Below are 25,754 nucleotides of genomic sequence, written 5' to 3'. Positions count from 1 at the left end.
AGCCCTTCTACTTTCTTGCATTTGCATCTCAAACAAGATGATATAAAAATGCTACTACAGAATACTTGGTTAATTAATGTATTTTTCTGTATGTCTTTAAAGTGAATAAGAAGTATCTAGCAGAGGAAAATTGGTTTCTTGTGCTCACTTCCCATTCTAGATTCTTCTTTATCTTGAAATATCAGCAGTTAAGTCTGAATGTCTCCTTGAAGGAAACATAGCATTACAGTAAACATCACATGTCTGATGCAAATAACATATTAAGCATAATTAATTGCTAAGTCTCAGAATTCTGTGCTGAATTTGTGTGAACTACAGTCTGTAAAAGCTAAAAAATTTGTCAGGCTATAGAAGAGTGAAACTATAAGATTTTGTATCAAACACAAGAAAAAAATCAGTGTTGCCTTGAAGATTATCTCCTTGCTAAATCATTCTTTTCATTTAGAGGTAATTTTTTACCTGTCATAAAAGCTCCAAAACCAAACAGTTACAACCCCTTTTTTTCTTCTGGTTTGTTTGTTTATTTATGTATGTATGTATTTATTTATTTATTTATTTTTAATAATCTTGGGCATTCAGCTCCACTCCTTCTCTTTCTACCTCACTACAAGAAATAGCTGAAATCTACTGATAAAAAGTCATATAAAAAAATTAAATAAATAAATAAATAGCCTGAGCTGGTCACCAGAAGTGATTTTTCTTGAAGGCTTAATATTTTTCAAAGTAGTAAGTAGCTGAAAATGTTTAGAAAACCTCAGCAAAATGAATAAGCTCTGATAGCTCTTGTATGCAGTTCAAATGAGATATATGAAAATGACTTAAAATCTTCCACAAAATGAAATGAGGAGTGAAAAAGGGGAAGGCTAGTGGCTATGAACAGCTTCAAGAACCTCATAAAAGTATACACTAAACAGTGCAACTTTTCTGGTCACTTGTATTCTAGTCACTTTTTTTCTAGCCACTTTTAGCTACAGACAGTAGAAGACTGAAGATGAAGTGCCCTCTGGGCAAAAATAGTTTATCCCTGGTCATGAAACAAATGCAAGGGAAGGCATATGTAATAGTAACAGCAGCCATAGGCCAGTTTCATGCTAAGTGACTTTATATATTGTGTAGGTAGAAGACCTGCAGCTAACCTGATCTAATTGTCTGTAAATCTATCAACCTCATTTTTGACTTCTCCTCATTTTTATCCTTACTGAGGAAAAGCTCACCATAACCAGGATCAGCTTTACAGTCAATACCTCTCAGCAAATAGAGGAAGAGGGGCACATCTCTTTTTACTTGTGTCATATGAATCCCATTAAATTCAATGAATCTTTTGGAACTAAGGCTTGCACATGTACCTCAGACTAAATTACCACAGTTAAAGATTCTGTTAAGTAAAATGAAATACATGCCCACTCTTAGGCAAAATTAACTATTTTCTTCTGTTGAAAACAATAGACAGTCTCAAGGCAATTTGAACTTCATAGTAATAGAAACAGGAACCCTTTAAAGTCTATTACTGAATCATAGTTATAAACTATGGAGCCTGGTTTACTGAAGGGTGGTTTTTGTGGCACTTTTTTTTTTTTTTTTTTTCTTCCCCTAAGGTTTTAGCAAGTACTTGTCCTATTGATAGAACATGACATGCCTTCCATTTTTAAGCTCTTCCCTCCTTTAAATTACTATTTTTTTCATCATAGATATTCTTTTATACAAATTGAAATGTGTCGATAGCATCAAATTTTAACCTTCCTTAGCACTGCAGCTTCACTTACACAGGAAATATGAATATTAATCAATTTCCTAGAGATTCCAGAGTTATTATTTCTTCCTATCTATTCCAGTAAGGCTGCATTTCCAGTTGTGCGTAGTTAGTCTACTTATCGGAAGATTATGTGATTAGTTTTCCAAAATTGAGAAAACATTCTTTCATTAATTTGTTTTTTGCTGTTTTGTTGTTGTTTTGATTTTCATGTGTCTCACTGTGTCAGCTGATTTGTTTGTTGTTAATATTAAAACTTTTAATATTCTGCTTTCAACAGTGTGCCCAGGTGGCAAAGAAGGTCAATAGCATCCTGGCTTGTATCAGGAATAATGTAGCCAGCAGAACCAGGAAGGTCATCCCGCGGTACTCAGCTCTGTTGAGGCCACAGAGTACTGTGTTCAGCTTTGGAACCCTCACTGCAAGATATTGAGGCCCTGGAGCATGTCCAGAGAAAGACTATGAAGCTGGTTAAGGGTCTGGAATACAAGTCCTATGAGGAGAGGCTGAGGGAACTGGGATTGTTTATGCTGGAGAAGAAGAAGCTCAGGGAAGACCTTATTGCTCTCTACGACTACCTGAAAGTAAGGTGTGGGGAGCTGAAGGTTGTCCTCTTATTGCAGATAACAAGAGACAAGACTGGAGGGAATGGCCCTCAAGTTGTGCCAGGGAAGATTCAGATTGGATATTAGGAGACATTTCTTCTCAGAAAGAGTGGTTAAGTTTTGGAACGGGTTGCCTATGAAGATGGTGGAGTCACTGTACCTGGGGGTGTTTAAGGAAAGGGTAGATGTGGTACTTAGGGACATGGTTTAGTGGGCAATATTGGTGGCAGCTGGATGGTTAGACCAGCTGATCTTGGAGGTCTTTTCCAACCTTAAAGATTCTGTGACTGTATTCTATGATTCTATATTTTGTTTAGGTCATTGAAAATGCCAAAGAAATAAATAGTGTTTTAAGGAGGTCAACAACTACAATCTTTTTCCTTCTTTCCTATGTCATGCTTTACCAGAAGTTCAGTAGGTTATTGAGAAATTGGTAGTTTTTTGTAGTATTGAAAAAGTTTGGAGTAAACTAAATTTTAAGAAAATCAAATATTTAAATATATACATATATATATAAATATATATAATTGCTGGAATTAATCTCATTAAAAAGTTAAATAAATGAAATTATAATGTTAATTTGTGCACGCTGTGGCATTGGGATGCTTTAATTTGAATTAAACAAGATTTTGAATAAAGTGAATACCTCAATTTAATACATTCATTTCCTAGACAATTATGAATATGTCCTGGTTTCAGGTAGGACAGAGTTGATTTTCCTCCTAGTAGCTGGTAGGGTGCTATGTTTTGAATTAGGATGAGAAGAGTGTTGATAACATGCTGATGTTTTAATTGTTGCAGAGCAGTGCTTACACCAAGCCAAGGACTTTTCAGCTTCTCGCTCTGTCCTGCCAGCGGGCAGGCTAGGGGTGCAGCAGGATCTGGGAGGGGACAGACCCAGGACAGCTGACCTAACCTGGCCAAAGGGGTATTCCATACCATCTGACGTCATGCTAAACAATATATAGGGGTGGCTAGCTGGGGTGGGGGGGCCGGCTGCTCGGGGATAGGCTGGGCATCGGTCAGCGGGTGGTGAGCAATTGCATTGTGCATCACTTGTTTTGTACACGTTATTACTACTACTACTACTACTACTACTACTATTTAAGAAGTTGCTTCCAAAATTTATTTTACAAGCCCTAGTGTTATAAACATGAATGAAATAATTGCTTAACTATATGATAATATTTCTAAGCAACATCTGTTGTAGATCATACGGTACGATGATCTATGTAAGTTTTCTTACATAAATATTTTGTACATAAAATTTCTTGGTTTAGTTTGAATTTGGTTAATGAGATAGCTTTGGTAGCTGGAGCAGAAATGATAGGCATACTTTGTACATGCAACATATATTGTTTTACACCTGTAAAATACCTCAGGTTCTTTATAAATTTGATTAATCTGCACTATGATTATGGTGAAATGAAAGGCTTATGTTACTTTTGCAACTTTTACTATTTGTTGATGAAACAGACATTATTTTGTTTATATATCCCTCTCCCTATATTTTCACATTCTTCATTTCTTTATATATTTAAACCAGTTTTACTGCATATTTTCATATCTTGTTCCCAGAAACAAAAAAATCCTCTGTCCCATTCTATTTAACTAAATATATTTTTTTAATAACAGCTGTTACAACTTGTGTCAATATACTGCATTAACCACTGCATTAACCAACCATAGCAGCGCCTATTTCACAGTGATTCTTCTCTTTGAAAAGAAGCTGTGCAATATCTTCCTTCCCTTCCTGCAACCCTAGCAAAGCCTATTTCACAATGACTCTTCTCTTTGAAAGGAAACTACTAGCCCTTTCCCTTTCCCTTTCCCTTTCCCTTTCCCTTTCCCTTTCCCTTTCCCTTTCCCTTTCCCTTTCCCTTTCCCTTTCCCTTTCCCTTTCCCTTTCCCTTTCCCTTTCCCTTTCCCTTTCCCTTTCCCTTTCCCTTTCCCTTTCCCTTTCCTTCTTCTGTGTTTCCAGCTGGACAATTTCTCCCTAACATCATAGCCTTTCACTACTATAAATCTAGCCTTTCATTACTATAAATCTCATCTGTGGATAATGAGGTTAAAAATGAGTTTGTGGATAGACATTAAAGAGTAGTTATAAAATGCTGCAGTTTGTATTATGGAAGAATAGAGGAGGAAACACACTTATGAATACAAATTCTTATTTCGCTTGTTCCTTTCACATTCAATTCAGTTACACTGAATTTGGTAAAAGGGTGGTGTATGTAAGCTGTAAGCTTATCAAGACCAAGTAATGTAGCCTCTTGTTTGTGGAGACTGGACGTTATGTGTATGATTTAAGATTTCTAACTGAAGCAGCCATGGACAGCATCAGACCTTCTCCTTAGAAAGAGTTTTGCTTAGAGAACCAAATGAACCAACCTGAAAAATAATAGGTATTTGAAAGTGATAAAAAAAAAAAAAAAAAAAAAAAAAAAAAAAGCCCAGCCCCTGGAGCCATTTATTTAAAAGGATTGCTGCTAATTAGAAATATTGATAATGAATCAACAGAAACAATTATCTGAGTCAGGAAAAGATGTATTAATTCTCATTCATGATTTTGACAGTGGGAACCTGGTAGACAGAAAGAAGGCTTTGTAGAAAAAGAGCTCACCTATGAGTTTTCCCTTAGCATTTACATTCAGAGAATGTTTGTCCTGAAAACAACCATTTCATAAAGACTAATAATTTACATAATTTCCCCACATTATCTAATCAACAGATGCCAACACAGTATAGAAATAGAAAGGCTTGCTTACGTATCTAGTGTTTTAAAGTTTGTCTTCTTTATAAAATTAGAAAATATATTGATTCTCAATTTACATTTTGCAAATTTAAATGGAGAATGAAGGCATGCCCTGGATAGTAACTGAGCTGGAGAGGCATTTAACATCCAAAGTGTTGATTAACATTTGCTTGTTTGTGCACCATTGATTGTGAACTACAGTTAAGTTTTTTTGTTTGTTTGTTTGTTTCTTTGTTTTTCCAAATAACTCAGGTTTCATTCTGTCTGGTGTTAGGACTTTCATGTTGATAACTGTGTGCTAATGATTTTGTGCTGCATCTTTATCAAACTCATAGCATTAACAAAGCAAAAGATTTTCCAATTTGTCATTCTAACAAGTCTTAAAATGGGTGTGATGATGTTTTTTTAATTTAATTTTATTATTATTATTTTATTGTAAAGGAAATAAAGGTCTTGTGATAAGGTTATGGTTTCATGCTATTCAAATCAAGGCTACAAGGTGTTAGATCCTATCCATATAAATGAGTGAGCTGTGGACCATTGATTATTATAATCTCAGAAGTTAGGTTAAAATTGGGTAACTACAGCCAGTTGAAGAACATAGCAAATTATACCCTTATATCCTCATTGGAAAAAAAAATAAATAAAAAAAATGGAGGGGGGCGGGGAGGGAAGGGGAAGTGCTGCCTAAGTACAGATACTTATATTTTACTTAGAGAAATGGAAAATGTTTTGAGACGTGCTTTTATCAGATACAGGTTTAATTCAAATATTTTACTGTTGTTCTATCAGTTACAGTTCCAGTAAGTGCGTGTTCACTTCACTAACCTAAACTTGATATTTTTCACTGACAGATAATTGTGATGATCAGTTGGTGTCTGGTTTGCCTCAGTCATCATTCAGTAGTTCATCAGAGCTGTCTAGCAGTCACAGCCCTGGATTTGCAAGGCTCAATCGAAGAGAGGGTGAGTGCACAGTATTGGTTGATTGATGTTTGCTTTTTATAAATAAAATAAAATAAAATAAAATAAAATAAAATAAAATTACAGCATTTTCTTACCTGTGTACAAAGTGGAAATGGTGCGTAGTGAGTGTGTTTGGGGATACTGAGGCAGGAGAGACTAACATTTGTTATTTTAAGGAGAGTGGAAAGGTAAAACATTTAATCTCAAATAACTCACTACATTTAGTTTTCTTTGTGGCAAAATTTTGTGAAGATTTTACTAATTTTCATGTAAGGGATTCTTCATGAATGAATCTGAAATCTTCATGTGATTTTCTAGCATTAAATGTAGACAGCTTTGGACATATATTTGTGCCTATTCCAAAAACATCTTTTTAAAACACTTTTGTTTCTAAGCAAAATAAAATAGAATAAAATAATGCAAATAATCTCTTTTCTCATAGAGGAGAAACAGAAGAAATGCAAAGATATGAGTGTAATTTCATGTCTTTATGTAAGGAATTAGAGATAAATGCATATTCCAGTTGGAAAGATAGGATTAGATATTTAGAAAATAGGTTTTAGAAAATGTTTTATATTTTTCTTGGAAATTTAAGATCCTAATTATTGTAATTTCATTTTTTCACTGAATCTATTATTTTATTATTCACTGAGACCGTGGGAAAATATTTAACTATCATATGGTCCAAATTTTTAGTAAAGGAAAGGAAACCTTGCTATTAAGTTATTAGTTATATTACATTAATGTGCTGACAGCACAATATCACCTCCAATTTTTTTTCTGATTTACTAATTAAACGTACAGTTTCAGTCACTTTAGACTAAAAATTTCAGAACAATTATAAGATATTTTTTCTTTTGTTAAATGCCCTTAAAGTTTGTTAGACATTTTCTATTACACTTGAATGAATGAATGAATGAATGAAGAATTTCTTCTAAGTAGTGTAGACACGTTTTCTGTTCCTAATGACAAAAGACATTATTTTTCCTCTGTGAAAGACATCTCTTCTGAAGGTTCGTACAGTATCTGTTTGCTGATATAAATTCCGACAAAAAAAAAAAAAGAAAGAAAAAAAAAGGAATTTAAACTGTCAAGATGCATCACGTTAAACTTTGTGCTGTGTTGGTGGTCTATTTTATAATGAGTTCAAAAGTCACATTAAAGACAAATGTAACTACACTTAACATTAAAAAGATTAAATTGTTTGAATTAACTTTGAAATACTGAGAAATCTCAATAGTCAGCTTCATTAGCCAAGTGTCCAGGAGCTCAGTTATTCCTGTCAATTACATAAGATTTCCATTTTTTTTTTATTTTTATTTTTTTCTCACCATACCAATGAGGTTCTTGGTCTTAACATCAAAGTGCTAATGCTGAGGATGAATAAATATCTTTAGGAAGGATATTATTAAAATCTGGTAATATATATTATTGGTAAATAAAATCCCACTGATGACATACCTAAAAATAATATTCTGTTTTAAAGTTATGGCAAAACAGCTAAACTTCAGGTTGAAATGAATTTGGTTTAGATATCCAAGAGCATATGTTACTGTTTTGAATCATGTCTGTTGTTTGTAAGCTATGACCCAAGTGTAGACTGTTCAAGGACATTTTAAAGCTCAACTTTCTGACAAAAGTAAACTGAGAACAAGAGCAAAAATTGGCTGAAACTACTATACTGGCTTTTCTAAGAATGAGTTGCTGGGGACACTGACTTCTGTTTAATTATTATCCATGAGGAAATGAAGAAATTAGTTCAGAGGTAAAGAAAACACGCTTAACATGTGATGTCTTAGATCACAATCTAACCTTAATAACTCAGCATTAATACAGACAATAAGAACTGTACTGGTTATTTAGCGCCATTCAAATAAACCTGTTGTATTTAGTTTATGTGGCAAGGCTTTGGTAGCAGGGACTGCTGGGGAGGCCTCTGAGAGAATAGTACAGAAGCCGCCCCATGTTAGGTAAGCACCAGTTTCAGCCAGCTCCAATATGGGACCCACTGCTGCCCAGAGCTGAACCAATAAATGGTGTTGTTTTCACATCTCTGAGAGCAGATTCAAGAAAGGGAAAAAACTGCTGCACCACAGCAGCTGAGAGAGTGAGGAGTGAGAAACAGCTTTGCAGACACCCAGGTCAGTGCAGAAGGAGGGCAGGAGGTGTTCCAGGCAACATAGCAGAAGTTCTGCTGCCACCTGTAGAGAGGCCCCTGGTGGACCAGGCTGTCCCCTTGCTGACCATGGTGTACCACAGCAGAGCAGATCTCCACGCTGCAGCCTGTGGAGGAACCCGTGGTGGAGCATGCAGATCTGACCTGAAGGAGGCTGTGGCCAGTGGAGAACCCCTGCTGGAGGGAGGCTCCAGGTCAGACCTGTAGCCCATGGAGAGTAGACCACGCAGGAGCTGGTGATCTGGCAGGAGCTGCTGCCTGTGGGGGACCCGTGCTGGAGCAGTTTGTTCCTGATGAATGGATCCTGTGATACAGACCCATATCTGGAACAATTCTTGAAGAGCTGCTGCCTGTAGGAAGCCCATGCAGGATCAGTTCAGGAAGGATTGTATCCCATGAGAGGGACCTCATGTTGGAGCAGGGGGAGAGAGTGGCTGTGTAGGAGCAGTGGAGACAAAGTACTAGATGGAACTAGGGGTGGGACTAGATGATCTTTAAGGTCTCTTCCAACCCAAGCCATTCTATGATGATTTTATGTTCCACCGCCCCCCCCCCACCCCCGCCATAGTCAGGGATGCCACCCACTAGATCAGGTTGTTCAGGGCCTCATCTAACCTGGTTTTGAACACCTCCAGGGATGGGGCATCCACTACTTCTCTGGGCAACCTGTTCCAGTGCCTCACCACCATCTGAGTGAAGAATTTCCTCCTAACCTCTAATCTGAATCTCCCCTCTTTTAGTTTAAAACCATTCCCCCTTGTCTTGTCATTATCTGACTGAGCAAATAGTTGCTCTCCACTTTTTTCAGAAACTCACTTGAAGTATTGAAAAGCTGCAGTGAGGTTGCCCAGAGCCTTCTCTTCTTTAGGTTGAACAGCACCAACTCTCAGCCTTTCTTCATGAGAGAGGTGCTCCAGCCCCTTGATCATCTTCATGGCCCTCCTCTGGACCCATTTTAACAGATCCACATCCTTCTTGTGCTGGGGGCACCAGACCTGAACACAGTACTCCAAGCGGGGCATCAGTAGGGCAGAATAGAAGGGGACACAATCACCTCCCTTTTCATACTGGCCACTCCTCTTTTGGTGCAGCCCAGGATACAACTGGCCTTCTGGGCTGCAAGTACACTCTGTTGAGCTTTTGATCCATCAGAACTCCCAAATCCTTCTCTGCAGGGCTGGTCTCAATGAGTTTTTCTCCCAGTCTGTGCTCATGTCCCAGATTGCTCTGGCCCAGGTGCAGATGCATTTAGACTTATTGAACCTCATGTGGTTCACATGGGACCACTTATGGTTCTCCAGGTCCCTTTGGATGTCATCCTTTCCTTCTATCATATCAACTGCACCACTCAGCTTGGTGTCATCTGCAAACATGCTGAAGGTGCACTCAATCCCACTGTCTATGTCATTGATAAAGCTATTAAACAGTACTGCTCCCAGGACAGACCCCTGAAGGACACCGCTTGTCACCAGCCTCCACTTAGATATAGAGCCATTGACTACCACTTTCTAGGTATGACCTTCAAACCAATTCCTTATCCACTGAATAGTCCACCCATCAAATCTGTATCTCTCCAATTTGGTGTCCAGGATGTCATGTGAGACCATGACAAAGGCCTTTCAGAAGTCCAGGTAGATGACATCAGTCTGTCTTCCTTTGTCAACTGACGCAGTCTCTCCATTGTTGAAAGCCACCAGATTAGTCATGCGTGATTTAGCCTTGGTGAAGTCGTGCTGGTTGTCCTGGATCACCTCTTTGTCCTGCATGTGCCTTGATATTGCTTCCAGGAGGATTTATTGAATGATCTTGCCAGGCACAGAGGTGAGGTTCACCAGTCTGTAGTTCCCCAGATCCACTTTCTGCCTTTTTTTAAAATGGGACTGACATTTTCCTTTTTCCAGTCACCAGGGACTTCACCTCACTGCCACGACTTTTCAAATATGATTGAGAGAGGCTTGGCAACTACATCAGCCAATTCCTTCAGGACCCTGGGATGCATGTCATCAGGCCCCACAGACTCGTATGTGTTTTTTTTCATCAGGTGAACTTGCTCGAACTTGCTTCACTTGCTTGAACTTGCTCTTCACTTAGAGTGGGTAATGATGATGATCTGCTATGTACTCACAGACAGAAACTGTGTAGCGAAGAAGGAATATCCTAACTTAACTGGATTATCCCAGTGTACAAATTTGATGTGCAACCTGTTTTGAATAAGCTTTTGTATTAATGAAAATTGTATATTGTGAAAGGAATTAGCTTAATTTGAAGTGATATGTGCTCTAAAAATCTTACCTAACATCTGAGTTCTCACTAAACTGTATCTTTCTAAAAAATATTGATCTTCCTGAAATGTACATGTAAAAACTTATTTACATTTCACAGAATCACTGTATGGTTGAAGTTGGAAGGGACCTCTAAAGGACATTTATTCCAACCCCATTGCCAAGCAAGGTGAACTAGAGCACATTGCACAGGATCACATCCAGGTGCGTTTTGAATATCTCCAGACTAGGACACTCCACAACATTTCTGGTTCTATTCAAGTTCTCCATTACCCTTATAGTATTTTCTCATAGTCAAATGGAACTTCCCATGTTTCAATTTATGCCCATAGCCATTTGTCCTGTTTCTGGGCACCAATGAATAGAGTTTGACCCTATCTGAAGAGGGCCAACACACCTCCTTCAGATATTTACACATATTGGTAAATCCCCTCCCAGTCTTCTCTTCCTTAAGCTAAACAGCCCCAGCTCTCTAAGCATCTCCTCATGTGACAGGTGCTCCAGCCCCCTAATCATTTTCATGGTCTTCCTCTGGACTCATTCTAATAGTTCTTTGATCTTGTGGTAGTGTGGAGCCCAGAATTGGACACAATACTCCAGGTGAGGACCCACCAAGACTGAGTAGAGGGGAAGGATCACCTCCCTTTACCTGTTGGCAGCACTTTTCCCAGTGCACCCCAGGAGACCATTAGCTTTCTTGGCCACAAGGGCACATTGCTCTCATAGTCAACCTGCTGTCCACCAGGACTCCCAGGTCCTTCTCCACAGAACTGCTTTCTAGCAGGTAAGCCCCCAACCTGTAGTGACTGATACATGGGGTTATTCTTCCCTAGGTGAAGGACCCTGCACTTGCCTCTGTTAAATTTCATGAGGTTCCTCTCCACCCAATTCTTCAGCCTGTACAGGTCCCTCTGAATAGCAGCACAGCCATCTGGGGTATCAGACATTCATCAAGTTTTGAGTTATCAGCAAACTTGATGAGGGTGCACTCTTTTCCGTAATCCAGGTCATTGATGAATACGTTGAACAAAACTGGACCCAGTACCAACCCCTGTTGGGACGCTGCTACCTGCAGGCCTCCAACTAGACTGTGCCTCTGATTACAGCCCTCTGAGCTCTGCCGTTCAGTTAGTTCTCAATCCACCACACTGTCCACACATCTATCCCAGACTTGCTGAACTTGTCTATGAGGATGTTATGCGAGACAGTGTCAAAAGCCTTGCTGAAGTCAAGGTAGACCACATTCACTGCTCTCCCCTCGTGTACCCAGCCATTTGACTCTTTTTGTGTACTATGAAATTGTTTGTACCATGCATTTTTTAGAATTATCTTTTCCGTCACATTGTCCTCTAAAGAATGTGTACATTATAAATGATCATGACTTTACCTCTGGCATCTATCTACCTCATGTAGATACAAAGCAGTAGGATGCCCAATTATAAGATTGCTAGTTCTCTGTTTTCTCTTTTTGTGTATCTCAGGGTCACAGTACTCAACAGGGTAAAGATCAGAATGTCTTATTCATATTGCTTGTTCAAAACATTTTATTTGGCTTAGTAATCAGACTGTTTGGTTAGGTTCTTTTGGTTCAATTAGAAATGATTCTGTAGAATTGTGTTGATGGGACGAGGTGAAAAATATATTTGGACTTCAATAAATTGTTCTTAAATAAATTACTCTTTTTTTTTTGATTTTTGCACTTAGAGAATTATTACTTGATATTAAGCGTTCTGTTACAGAAGAATGTGAATTAGATTGATATGTTATTAGTGTTTGGTGGGGAGTGATTTTGACCTTCTAGCAGATTCGGTTTAGAAAAGTAGATTATCCCAGTTCAATAATGCACTTGTTTTTTAAACTATCAAAATTAGGGAAATTTGAACACAGTTTAGACACAAAAAGTAGAGTACTTTTACACAAATTGTTTAGAAGTCAAACTGTCTTAATTCATCAGTAGAGAAATAAATTAAATCTGTATATAAACATACACTGTTTCAGTCACCAAATACAGGGTAGAAATTACCAAGAATTTAACCAGAAAAGGAATATTTGAGGTTACACTGAAGAAGAGAATAGGTCTTTAACCATATAGTTTTGAATTTAATAAATTAATAGGAAATGATAAAGGAACTGGGGAAAGAAAGCTACATTTTTTGAAGAAAAAAAAAAAAGTATGGATTTCAAATAAAGACTGAATAAAAGGTACAACATAGACATATTAGTAGAACAGCTAACCATGATGTTATAAGCACAGAATATCTGTATGTTTCATGTCTTTGTTTATAAAGGGAAAAAATAATGTGCTTGAATTATATGAGGACAGAAAAAGGGATTTTCGGTTCATTGGCTGCCAAAGAAAGTGAAAACATCTAAGAATAAATTGTTAAATGTTCTGAAAACTTTGCATTAATATTGGTGTATTAGTTTCCTGAAGATTTACAAATATTCAATACACAAGTACAGACAATAAAATACTCCTGTAAAGTGCTAAAGTAGTTGCCATGACATCAGTTCTGCCTGAAATAATGGAAGGCTTGAAATAATAGAAAATACAAGATGCAAGTAAAAAGAACTAAATAAAAGGAAAATAGCTAATGAAAGTTAAATATTTTTAATGGAAAAGTAGACCTTAACAACAACAAATAACAAAACACCCCGATTTATGTATAATTTTGATTATTGATACATAATTCAGAAATGCAAGGATATGTGGGCTTCTATAGATTTTTGGCTAAATTTTGCATGACATTCTAGCTTTAAATAACAGCAAAATATTAATACAGTCTTAATATGGATTAAGATCTAGCTGGCTGATCTGAAAAGTATTTGTTGTTACTATATAAAGGTGTTTCCACAGAAGTTCTGGAGAAACTCTAAGCCCATCTTTATTCATTACTTGTGTTAATTATTACAAGTAAATACAAATCCTTTATGATGAAATGCATAAATAACTTAAGGATTGGTGAAATAGAAAATAATCCTGCCAATAAGGCAATAGGATGTAGATATGGTAATCAATTGAGCTATTGAAATAATCATTTTAACAAAGTGGGCTATAAAATTAAATGCTTAGAAGAAAGTATGGTGTATGACCTCAGTCATTACTTCTCAGATAGAAACTGTATCCTACAAAGTTATGATTATGAATGAATCTGGGATCTGAGCTAAACCAGCAATATACTATTATTTCTTTAGCATGTTCTTTGGCAAAAAGAGGCAAGGAATCTTTTGTATGTACAAACAGATAAAAGGAGTTTTTACTCATTAAGATTTTTATTTTTTTTTAATGCCAAGTCCACCACTGTGAACATAAGGAAGAAAAAAAATATAATGGGGAGGTTTTTTTTTTCATCTTTTGATGCAAAATGAAAAATGAAAAAAAAAACCTACAACAACAAAGAGAAAATAGAGAACATAATTTTTAAGTGGTTATGCTGTCAGATCTTCAAAAGACTTGAAAAAGGCAGAGATAGAAGCATTTAAGGATTTTTTATTTTCTTTTTTTTCCTCATAAATTAGATAGACAACACATACTTCTATACAGGTAGCTATTAAGCATCCCAAAACAAGGAAAAAATTGACCAGCACTGAGAGCACGCTTTTTATGACTAGTGTTAGAAACCATGAGTACCAACATCTAACTTGCTCCTTTGTGTTTCTCTCCAATCATTGTCAATAACCTTTATGATGAATATTCAGCTGAAGTTTGGCATTACAGATGGTTTGCTTCATCTGGAAATATAGAAAGTTTATTGAAATATTATTTTCCAACAATGACCTGTGGAAGAACTCTCTGTCAAACAGGAGAAGATTGTGTCATTGTTAGGGGCAGGGGTTCTTCTGTTTTTGACTGCAGTCTGATCAGTATTGTACTGTAGTTCTTTGTACATACATAAAATCCTTTCATTCACCATTCCAATCCCAGTGGAAAATAGTTATTCATGGGGCTGTGAACCCTTCACCCAAGAACATTGGGCTGCCTTTGAATTAATGATCTTTTGTAAAATCAGGTAAAAATTCAGAAAACAATTGCCTGACAAGCATACCTTATGTCTGTGCAGCTAAATGAGCTGGGCAGGGATTTGGCTGTGATTGCCATTCATACACTAATACTTCGGTTTAGAATATGACAGAAGAAAATTAAATACAGAAGCTATTAAGTAGCCAAAAAATCTAGTTTACAGCTTTCTTTTTCCCTGAAGTGGGAAGTAGCCCATATATTTTAATTATTCTGTCAACTTATATAGCCAGATATTCAAAAGTGGCCTAGAAACTTGAATATATTAAGATTTATCAAAAAAAAAAAAAAAAAAGAGTAACTTTTTTCTCCGGTGTGCATATGGAAATGCATTTTTTTTTCATTCTTCCGCCCCGCCCCCCCCCCCCCCCCCCCCCCCAGATACATTAATGTTCACCCTACTACACCCTACCATTTCACTGAATAGGGTATTTTTATTACAGAGACAATCTGAAAGGTAGTTCATTTGGTATGGTACTCTTAACTTCATCTAACACTTATTTTTTTTCAAAAACTGTAGTTTAACCACTTTTTAAGAACTTGCATTATGTAGGTTGAAATGGAAAAAAGAACATTTCTCATGGAATAAGAAAAAAAGATTGATTATTGACAAATACTTTTTTTTTTTTTTTAGAAATTGTTTGACATGCACAAACAGAATAAATACTGAAAATTAAAATAAAAAGCAAAATCAAAACCTTAGTAGCATCAAGTCTTTTTAGTCACCAAAAGATGATTGAAAAGAGATTACTCTCTCAATTTCATTAATATGCAAATAAAAATAATTAAATCTGGTAGTAAGAAAATAGAATGAAAAAGATCTAATCTGATGGTAAACATTGTGCAAATCTAAGTTGATCCAGCTAACATCATAGCTTAGATTTTTATGATTTACTTGATTTCAACAGGTCTGTAGAGAAAAGGACAAAAGTAGCATTATGAATCTTTTATTCTTAAACTGAATAAGATAATCAATGGCTACATTGACTAACACATAAAAGACCAGATGATGCATACTGCTGTATTGTCAGTGAAAGTCCATTCAAAGTATTGTCAGTTTCTGAGGGAGAAATCATTGATTTTTATTTTTTCACAGCTCAGAATTTTAATTATTAAATGTTTTTTAGTATCATTGAACAACTTTACTTTTGCTATAGAAACTGTTAATACCTGTTTTAAACACTTAAAGGATAACTTATGGGCATAAACAAAATTATGTATGGTGTGCTATTTACTGCGCTATGTAGCTGTACTGGAAGAGTTTTAAGAAATTATCTGATTCACTTCAGCTTCAGTGAAGACAAGATCTGAAACAACAACATTTAATTATTGTATAAAGTAAAATTTACTTTTTTTTTTTATTGTAATTCTGATACTTCAAAAATGTGTAGTAAGAGAGTAGTAAATTATTCGTAAGTGGAGTAAGCAAATAGTATAAAATATTTACAAGTGTGTACAAAGCATTGTCCTTTCATGAACATTTATGAGGAGTTAGGAATATTCATACAGTTATTTTCAGAAGCTGAATTCCAGCTTTGTAATCAAAATCCATTCAAGCATAACAAAGCATAACAAAAGGTTTCAACCAGAGCTATTTCATGTGTGAGAACACCTGAGGAATAGGAAATCAAAATGATAATGAAAAGCACAGAAAAAGCAGGAAAAATCCTGTAGTTGTTTGGGATTCTATTTCTACCTGAAATATAGCTATGGGAATTAAATATATATATACATATATATATATATATATATATGTAATAAAAAATGCATTGAGATATCATATTCAAATACTTCTAGAAGTGAACTTGAATGTGCTGAAAAAAAGACAGACACAGACACAGACACAGATTTCTAGGTTGGAAGAGACCTCAAGATCATCGAGTCCAACCTCCGACCTAACACTAAGTACTCCACTAAACCATATCGTTAAGCTCTACATCTAAATGTCTTTTAAAGACCTCCAGGGATGGTGATTCCACCACCTCCCTGGGCAGCCCGTTCCAATGCTTAATAACCCTTTCGGTAAAGAAGTACTTCCTAACATCCAACCTAAAACTCCCCTGTCGCAACTTTCGCCCATTCCCCCTTGTCCTGTCACCAGGCACGTGGGAGAATAAACCAACCCCCACCTCGCTACAGCCTCCTTTAAGGTAACTGTAGAGAGCGATAAGGTCGCCCCTGAGCCTCCTCTTCTCCAGGCTGAACAAGCCCAGCTCCCTCAGCCGCTCCTCATAAGACTTGTTCTCCAGACCCCTCACCAGCTTCGTCGCCCTTCTCTGGACTCGCTCGAGCACGTCCATGGCCTTCCTGTAGCGAGGGGCCCAAAACTGAACACAGTACTCGAGGTGCAGCCTCACCAGAGCCGAGTACAGGGGGACAATCACTTCCCTAGACCTGCTGGCCACGCAGCTTCTTATACAGGCCAGGATGCTGTTGGCCTTCTTGGCCACCTGAGCACACTGCTGGCTCATATTCAGCCCACTATCAACCAATACTCCCAGGTCCTTCTCGGCCAGGCAGTTTTCCAACCACTCATCTCCCAGCCTGTAGCTCTGCTTGGGGTTGTTGCGCCCCAGGTGAGGACCCAGCACTTGGCCTTGTTGAACTTCATACAGTTGACCTCAGCCCATCGCTCCAGCCTATCCAGATCCTCCTGCAGAGCCTTCCTGCCCTCGAGCAGATCGACACACGCACTTAGCTTGGTGTCATCTGCAAACTTACTGAGGGTGCACTGGACGCCCTCATCCAGATCATCGATAAAGATATTAAAGAGGACCGGCCCCAGTACCGAGCCCTGGGGGACACCACTTGTGACCAGCCTCCAACCAGATTTGACTCCATTCACCACAACTCTCTGGGCCTGGCTATCCAGCCAGTTTCTAACCCAGCAAAGCGTACGCCAGTCCAAGCCCCGAGCAGCCAGTTTCTTGAGGAGAATGTTGTGGGGAACGGTGTCAAAAGCCTTACTGAGGTCAAGGTAAACCACATCCACAGCCCTTCCCTCATCCACCAAGCGCGTCACTTTGTCATAGAAGGAGATCAGGTTTGTCAAGCAGGACCTGCCGTTCATAAACCCATGCTGACTGGGCCTGATCGCCTGCTTGCCCTGCAAGTGCCGCGTGATGACCCTCAAGATAATCTGCTCCATGAGCTTCCCTGGCACTGAGGTCAAACTGACAGGCCTATAGTTCCCCGGGTCTGCCCTCCGGCCCTTCTTATAGATGGGCGTCACATTGGCTAGCTGCCAGTCAACTGGGACCTCCCCCGATAGCCAGTACTGCCGATAAATGATGGAAAGCGGCTCGGCCAGCTCCTCCGCCAGTTCTTTCAGTACCCTTGGGTGCATCCCATCCAGCCCCATCGACTTGCGCACATCCAAGCTCCGTAGCAGGTCGCCAACCATTTCCTCATGAATAGCGAAGGCCACATCCTGCTCCCCATCCCCTTCCGCCAGCTCAGGGCACTGGGTATCCAGAGAACAACCGGTATTGCCGCTAAAGACTGAGGCAAAGGCGGCATTAAGCACCTCAGCCTTTTCCTCATCCTTAGTAACTAGGTTTCCCCTCGCATCCAGTAAAGGATGGAGATTCTCCTTAGTCCTCCGTTTCGCGTTGATATATTTGTAAAAGGATTTTTTGTTGTCTTTAACGGCAGTAGCCAGGTTGAGCTCCAGATGAGCTTTGGCCTTTCTAATTTTCTCCCTGCACAGCCTCGCTACATCCTTGTAGTCCTCCTCAGCGGCCCGCCCTTTTTTCCAAAGATTATAAACCCTCTTTTTTCTGCTAAGCACAAGCTGCAACTCTCTGTTGAGCCAGGCCGGTCTTCTTCCACGCCGGCTCGTCTTTGGGCACGTGGGGACGGACCGCTCCTGTGCCGTTAAGATTTCCTTCTTGAGGAGCGCCCAGCCTTCCTGGACTCCTCTACCCTTCAGAACCGCTTCCCAAGGGACTCTGCCAACCAGCGTCCTGAGCAGCTCAAAGTCAGCCCTCCGGAAGTCCAATACAGCAGTTTTACTGGTCCCCTTCCTGGCCTCGCCAAGGATAGAGAACTCTACCATTTCGTGGTCACTCTGTCCAAGACAGTTTCCGACCACCACATCTCCCACCAGTCCCTCTCTGTTTGTGAAGAGAAGGTCTAGCGGGGCACCACCCCTCTGGTTCACTGACCAGCTGCGTCAGGAAGCTATCTTCCACGTCCTCCAGAAACCTCCTAGACTGCTTTCTCTGTGCCGTGTTGTGTTTCCAGGATATATCCGGGAAGTTGAAGTCCCCCACGAGGACAAGCGCCGACGATTTTGCAACTTCTGTCAGTTGCCTATAAAACTCCTCATCCGTCTCCTCATCCTGGTTCGGCGGTCTATAACAGACCCCGACCAGGACGCTAGCCTTGCCGGCCTTCCCGCGGATCCTAACCCACAGGGATTCAACCTTATCATTCCCAGCCTGGAGTTCCACAACATCAAAAGATTCTCTAATGTAGAGAGCCACGCCACCACCCCCTCTGTGCTGTCTGTCCCTCCTGAAGAGCCAATAGCCAGGCATTGCAGCACTCCAGTCGTGGGAGCGGTCCCACCACGTCTCCGTGATGGCAACCAAGTCGTAGCCTTCCTGCTGCACGATGGCTTCCAGCTCCTCCTGTTTGTTACCCATGCTGCGTGCATTAGTGTAGATGCACTTCAGCTGGGCCATCGCCTTTTTCCCCAGCCTAGCCATTGTTTCCCCCGGCACGGCTCCAACAAGCCTTGTTTGAGCCCCGTCCCCCTTCTTGCCTAGTTTAAAGCTCTCTCTATGAGCCCCGCCAGCTCCTGGCCTAGGATCCGTTTTCCCCTTGGAGATAGGGACCCATCTGGGGCCATCAGGCCGGGCGCCGAGTAAAGCTCCCCATGGTGAAAAAACCCAAAATTTCTGTGCTGGCACCAGCCTCTGAGCCACCTATTAACCACGTGAGCTTTCCATGTCCTCTCCGTGCCTCTCCCTTCCCCCGTAGGGATAGACGAAAACACCACCTGCACTCCCGCTCCCTCCACCAATCGTCCCAGTCCCCTATAGTCCTGTTTGATAGCCTTGAGGCTTCTCTTTTCAAGATCATCACTGCCAGCCTGGACTATCAAAAGCGGGTAATAGTCAGAGGGGCGAACCAGGTTTGGAAGCTTCCTGGTAACGTCTCTGACCCTGGCCCCAGAGAGGCAGCAGACTTCCCTATGTGTGGGGTCAGGCCGACAAATAGGGCCCTCCGTTCCCCTGAGGAGGGAGTCGCCCACAACAATCACCCTTCTTTCTTTCTTGGTGGAGGCAGTCCTGAGGCGTGGAGTCAACTTCCTCACCTCAGGCATCCTCCTGGGTAGGCTTCCTACCTCGTCCTCACCCACCGGTCTCTCAAGCTCCAGGGCCTCAAACCTATTGTTCAAGGGCACCTGGGAAGGCAGCGCCGGAAGGGGAGGGCATCTCCTGCGAGGTCGAGAAGGGACCTGTCTCCATTCCTCCTCAACTCGCGGGTCCCCTCCCTCTGCCCGATGGCAACAGGGCAGGGGGTCCACCCCCCTTTGGGGCGTCTCACCCCGGTCCCTCTCCCTCCGGTCCTGCAGGGAGTCACTCCACCAGTCTAGGGCGACCACTCCACTAGTCTTAGGGCGACCAAGCTGGTGAGGGGTCTGGAGAACAAGTCTTACGAGGAGCGGCTGAGGGAGCTGGGCTTGTTCAGCCTGGAAAAGAGGAGGCTCAGGGGCGACCTTATCGCTCTCTACAGTTACCTTAAAGGAAGCTGTAGTGAGGTGGGGGTTGGTCTGTTCTCCCACGTGCCTGGTGACAGGACGAGGGGGAATGGGCGAAAGTTGCGACAGGGGAGTTTTAGGTTGGATGTTAGGAAGTACTTCTTTACCGAAAGGGTTATTAAGCATTGGAACGGGCTGCCCAGGGAGGTGGTGGAGTCGCCATCCCTGGAGGTCTTTAAAAGACGTTTAGATGTACAGCTTAGTGATATGGTTTAGTGGAGTACTTAGTGTTAGGTCGGAGGTTGGACTCGATGATCTTGAGGTCTCTTCCAACCTAGAAATCTGTGTCTGTGTCTATCTCCCGCTCGCACTCCCTGATATCCCTCAACCTCTGCACCTCCTCCTTGAGTTCCGCCACCATGCGGACCAGGTCGTCCACCTGCTCGCACCTCACGCAAGCAGTCCCTCTGCCTCCCGCCGATGGCAGCAAGAGGCTCAGACACTCCCCGCATCCGGAGACCTGAACTGCCGCATGTTTGGACGGGCAGTCGGTCTGGGTGTGTACTGACTTCCTAGTGAAAGCACCGTGCCTGGTGGAGACCATTGGCAGCCCAGCTGACGGGAGAGTGCCGTTAGAGGAGGTGTCCCTATGGGCGGGTGTGAGCGCTCCGCCCTTCCTGCCCACCCTGCCTGCGCTAACTGCCTCGCTAACTGCCGCGTCACTCCCCCCGCGTCACTCCCTGTTTGCCGGCCCTGTTAGTCGCGCTCCCGGTCGCTCGCGCTCCCTAAGGGTTGCCTTTGAACGGCCGGAGGGAGGAGCTGTCGCTGACGCTGCTGGCTCCACCTACGCCTCGTCAGCCTCCCTCACGAGGGCTGCCGGTGCTTGGCGGCTCCCTCACGTAGTCTCGATGCCCGAAAAATAGCCCTGCCTGTGCCGATCCCGCGCTCCGCTGCAGCACGCGTCTGCCCCGGAGCCGGTCGCCTCGGCAAGTGGACCAAACATAAATGAAAAGACCAAACATAAATGAACAAGGTGAATTTGTTACAACTCGTTCAAGGTCAGAGGGAACGACATTCTGTTGCTAATAGATGAAACAAACTTCAGAAGTATCTGCTTATTGTTAAACAGGCCAAAATTAGAGATTTTTGTTAATCTTCTAAATTAAAAGTTTAGGAAATTACCCATGTACACTTAACTAATTTTAATTGTACTGCCAAAATAATTTTAATTTCTTAAATTCCAGTCTCCTAAGGATTCCTTAATTATTCAGTTCAAAGGAAATTAATATAAAAATATAAAACATTCTTCCTGTAACACTGTACAAAAAATCCAGAGACTTTAATGTGAAAATGTGGCATGAAAAATTAAAGTATCTTCCAACTCCTTTAAAATGTTTCTCTTTCGCTTCAATTAGCTGACATTAGCTTCAATTTTACTGGCATAAAACACTCTACAGTGATCCTCCTCTTCTTACTGCCATAACAGAAGGATAGTACTGCCATATCAACTATTTCTGGTCAGAGAACTCAGAATTCCTAGTCAGAATTTGTCCCAAAACTGTGCAAAATGGTGACATTCTTATGAATATCTTAGTCACTATATCCCACAGGAAGAGTCAAAAATACAGACAATTCAAATAAACCCTATTATGTTCATAATCTTATATTATACATATTATATTGCATTCTTATCTACATCTTTAAATATCTTAAAGATGCAGAAAATCCTGTACTGAACCATTTCAGAAAATAATCTGGACGAGATGAAATTAAATTAGACATTTATAAAAAGCATAACTTTGGGAAGTAAAAGAGTCATTATGTAAAATTGACTAATACCTAAAGTATGACTAACTTCTGGAAGGTTACATTGGCTTGACTATGTCTCGTCTTTTTGCTGTGCAAGTAAATAGAAGTAAAAGTATCCTGAATTCTTCAGGTAATATGATTTTATTCAATATATATTTTTAAAAAATATAATAATAAAGATATATGCAATATTAGATGTAATACCTTCAATACATAGATACATCATATAGTGGCATTAGGTATGTAAAATGCATATTTATATTTTCAGTCACTTTTTAAACTTTCTCACACAACTTAATCCTGTTTCAGCTGTTTTTTGAAATTAGACTTCCAATTAGCAGTTTCGATTAAATTCTATTTGTCTCCAGGCAAGATAAAAAACAACATTTTTTTTTCTATCACTCTTATATCATTTTGTTTTTTCTTCTAAAACTGAAATAATTTATATTCTCAATTAATAATTTTCAGCTAAGTTTCATGTTATTGTGTAAGAAGAGTTAGGCATAGCAAATGGTGTTAGATCATGAAAATTGTTGTAAAATAACATTACGTTATAGTTATGTATATTCCCTACTATGTCTCCTTTAGATTTTCAGAGAACAATAAAATGTATTCTCAGTTCCTCAGTCTTTTATTTTTATTTTTATTTTTGGACAGGGGGAAGGATTCATAGCCAGATATTTTTTAAAAATTATTTGAATGTAGTGAATGGAAAGGATGGAAGGGAACGGGTGTAACAAAAAAAATGGGTGTAAAGTATGCTACTTTACAATGTAGCATACAACAGCACGTTGCTCTCCTCATCCATGTTGTAATTAATTTCATTAACTGCCACTGTATTGCCAAGTATCACACAAAACTGCTATGGTTCATTTAGAATTTATTTGGATGGAATCAGTAGAACTTTTAATGATCTTTTTCCAGTTCTTTGAAGTAGTAGCCATTTTAGAGACTTTGCTGATACCTCATTTTTTTTTCTCATTATTATTTAACATAAGTAAAAATTCTGTTATACAAAATTCAGTAATACAAAATACATGGTATAGAGTAATATAAAATTCAATATTTTGCATTTTTAAATATCAACATCATTTAGGAATCAGTTGTAATAAATCTTAAAATTCATATTTGTCTCATTTGTAAGATCAAACTAATTGCCTTTAGTTATTTTCTACAACTAAATAATTTATGGGCATGTAGATATTCCAGAAAGCCTTAGCCTGAGTGTTCTTTTTATTGCCTCTCACCTTTGAAACAAAAATTAAGAAAAAGAACCTGAAATTTCCATAAACAGCATGACAAGTCAAGTACTTCATGAAATTTTGCAGCTTTTACAGACTTTCTTGAATTTAGAAATTAGGGGCTCTGTAATTAATAAAACAGGACATCAGGAAGAGCCTAAAACTTAAACAATATATATTTCTATGTTGTCTTTTGTTGTGGTCTGTAACAAAGGAAATTTTGTCTTCATAATGTCACATTGGTACTTGATAATGGTTAGTATAAAATATAACTTTGGTCTGTGCCTTATATATTGTACATTACCTCATGAACCATGTTAAATGAAGGTAGAAGTTCATCAGCATGCAGCTCAATATTTAGTAGCTGAGGCTTAAAAGAAAAATAAACAAATAATATTCCTATGTTAATATTTATTTATTTATTTATTTATTCCCCTCTGCTTTGGAATAGCCAAAAGAAGTTGTGTATGGAACTCAACATGGCCATGTCTAGAAAGCACATAAAGGATGCACTATTTATACATTCATTATTTATTTATGCACAGGTCTCAGTTTAGCCTTTTTGTAAGTTTGTTTTGTTTGCTCTTTTTTGTCAGTTTTGTTTGTTTGTTTGATTTGATGTGACTTGATTTGATATGATATGATTTTATTTGATTTTTTACTTTCCTTAAAGTGTTTAAGCTGTGTGGCCATTGCCAGAATGGAGGGACACCTACTGCAAAAGCCAACTGTGCACACATACTTTGAGATCAGAAACTGAGTGGTTATAGTATATTTATAATCTCTTTTAGCTAATACAGACCTAATCTTTTAGTAAAAATTGTCCAGAATAGAGGTGATGTGGGTACCCAAGATACCCAAGCAAATATGTCACTGCACACTGAGGTTGCCATCTCCCTGAAGCATGAATTAATGGTAAGATGTCTCCCTCATTGATAGTCCCCTGTACTGTTTTCATGATGACATAAAGAGGTTGTGCTAAATAGTTTGACATTCAGTGTGGTAGAATGCCACTGGTTTAGCCATAGCTGAGATAGGTAGGCAGCAGGGAGTTTTCTGATTTCTAATTTCTGTCTCTTTCAATGTACAATTGTTCTGATACAAAGGAACAGCAGATATATATATATATGGGGATTTGTGGTAATTCTACATTGTTCTGACCAAATTTCATGAAAACATACATAAAAATGATAATTTAAAATAAATTGTTTTGGTATAGAAAATAAGCACAAAGAACCGTTACCCTAAATAATCCTGTCTGAAAAACTAGATCTAAACAAAAATCTGAAATAGAAATCCAAACTATAATAATTGTTATTTACTTTTACAAATTTCAGAGGGTCAGAAGGCCCTACTGATTAACCTAGATAGGCTGGACCGATGGGCAGAGGTCACTGGAATTAAGTTCAACAAAATTAAATTCTGGATCCTGCACTTTGGTCACAACAACCCTATGCAATGCTCCAGACTTGGGGAAGAGACTGGAAAGCTGTGCAGATGAAAAGGATCTGGGGGTGTTGGCTGATGTTCAGCCGAACATGAGCAAGCAGGGTGCCCAGGTGGCCAAGAAGACCAATGGCATCCTGGCTTGCATCAGGAATAGTGTAGCCAGCAGGATCAGAGAAGTGATAGTTCCGCTCTACTCAGCTCTGGTGAAGCCTCACTCACCTCAAGTACTGTGTTCAGTTTTGGGCACCTCAGAAAGACACTGAGGCCGTGGAACATGTCCAGAGAAGGGCCACAAAGCTGGTGAAGGGCCTGGAACAAAAGTCCTATGAGGAGCAACTGAAGGAACTGGGGTTGTTTAGTCTGGAGAAGAGAAGGCTCAGAGGAGACCATATTGCACTCTAGAACTACCTGAAAGGAAGTTGTGGGGGTTTGGGGGTCAACTTCTTCTCGCAGTTAACCAGCAACAGGACTAGGGGGAATGGCATCAAGTTGTGCCAGGGGAGGTTTAGGTTAGAAATTAGGAGACATTTCTTCTCAGAAAGAGTACTCAGACATTGGAACGGGTTGCTCAGAGAAGTGGTGGTGTCACCATCCCTGGGGGTGTTCAAGGAAAGGTTGGACCCACTGCTTAGGGACATTTTTTTAGTGGGTGACATTGGTAGTAGGGTGATGGTTGGACCAGATGATCTTCCAACCTTAATGATTCTGTGATTCTATAATGTGTGTTCTCTGACTGTTTGACTGGTTGTCACAATTACCAATGCTGTGAGGGAATAAATAAATAAATAGGTAAATAAATAAATAAAGATTAATCATGTTGGGAAAAAAAATAATAACAAAAATGGGAGACAGACAGCTATTGACACTAGGCAACATTTATGACATGGATGAAAATACTGTCTCTTTTGATTCAATGAGGAGTCAAAAGCTCAGCAGCACCAAAACCTGAATAAGCTCCAGGTAAGATTCAATTTCTTTAGAAAGACTCTGGGGT

At 39.6% G+C, this 25,754-nt stretch overlaps 1 protein-coding gene across 1 annotated transcript in view; it reads left to right on the top strand.

Moving 5' to 3' along the window:
• Window positions 1-5,495: 5,495 nt before the first annotated feature.
• CNTNAP4 (contactin associated protein family member 4) overlaps window positions 5,496-25,754 on the top strand; it is a 205,594-nt gene continuing 185,335 nt past the window's right edge. The window contains exons 1-2 of the mRNA XM_050716536.1: window positions 5,496-5,499; window positions 5,965-6,075. Of these exons, the coding sequence (XP_050572493.1) occupies window positions 5,496-5,499; window positions 5,965-6,075 (115 nt within the window). The remainder of the gene's footprint in view (window positions 5,500-5,964; window positions 6,076-25,754) is intronic.

The sequence above is a fragment of the Cygnus atratus genome, chromosome Z (genome assembly GCF_013377495.2).
Source record: "Cygnus atratus isolate AKBS03 ecotype Queensland, Australia chromosome Z, CAtr_DNAZoo_HiC_assembly, whole genome shotgun sequence".
NCBI classification, from domain to species: Eukaryota; Metazoa; Chordata; class Aves; order Anseriformes; family Anatidae; genus Cygnus; species Cygnus atratus.
The sequence above is the reverse complement of the archived record's forward strand: the minus strand, read 5'-3'. Positions and strand labels throughout refer to the sequence as shown.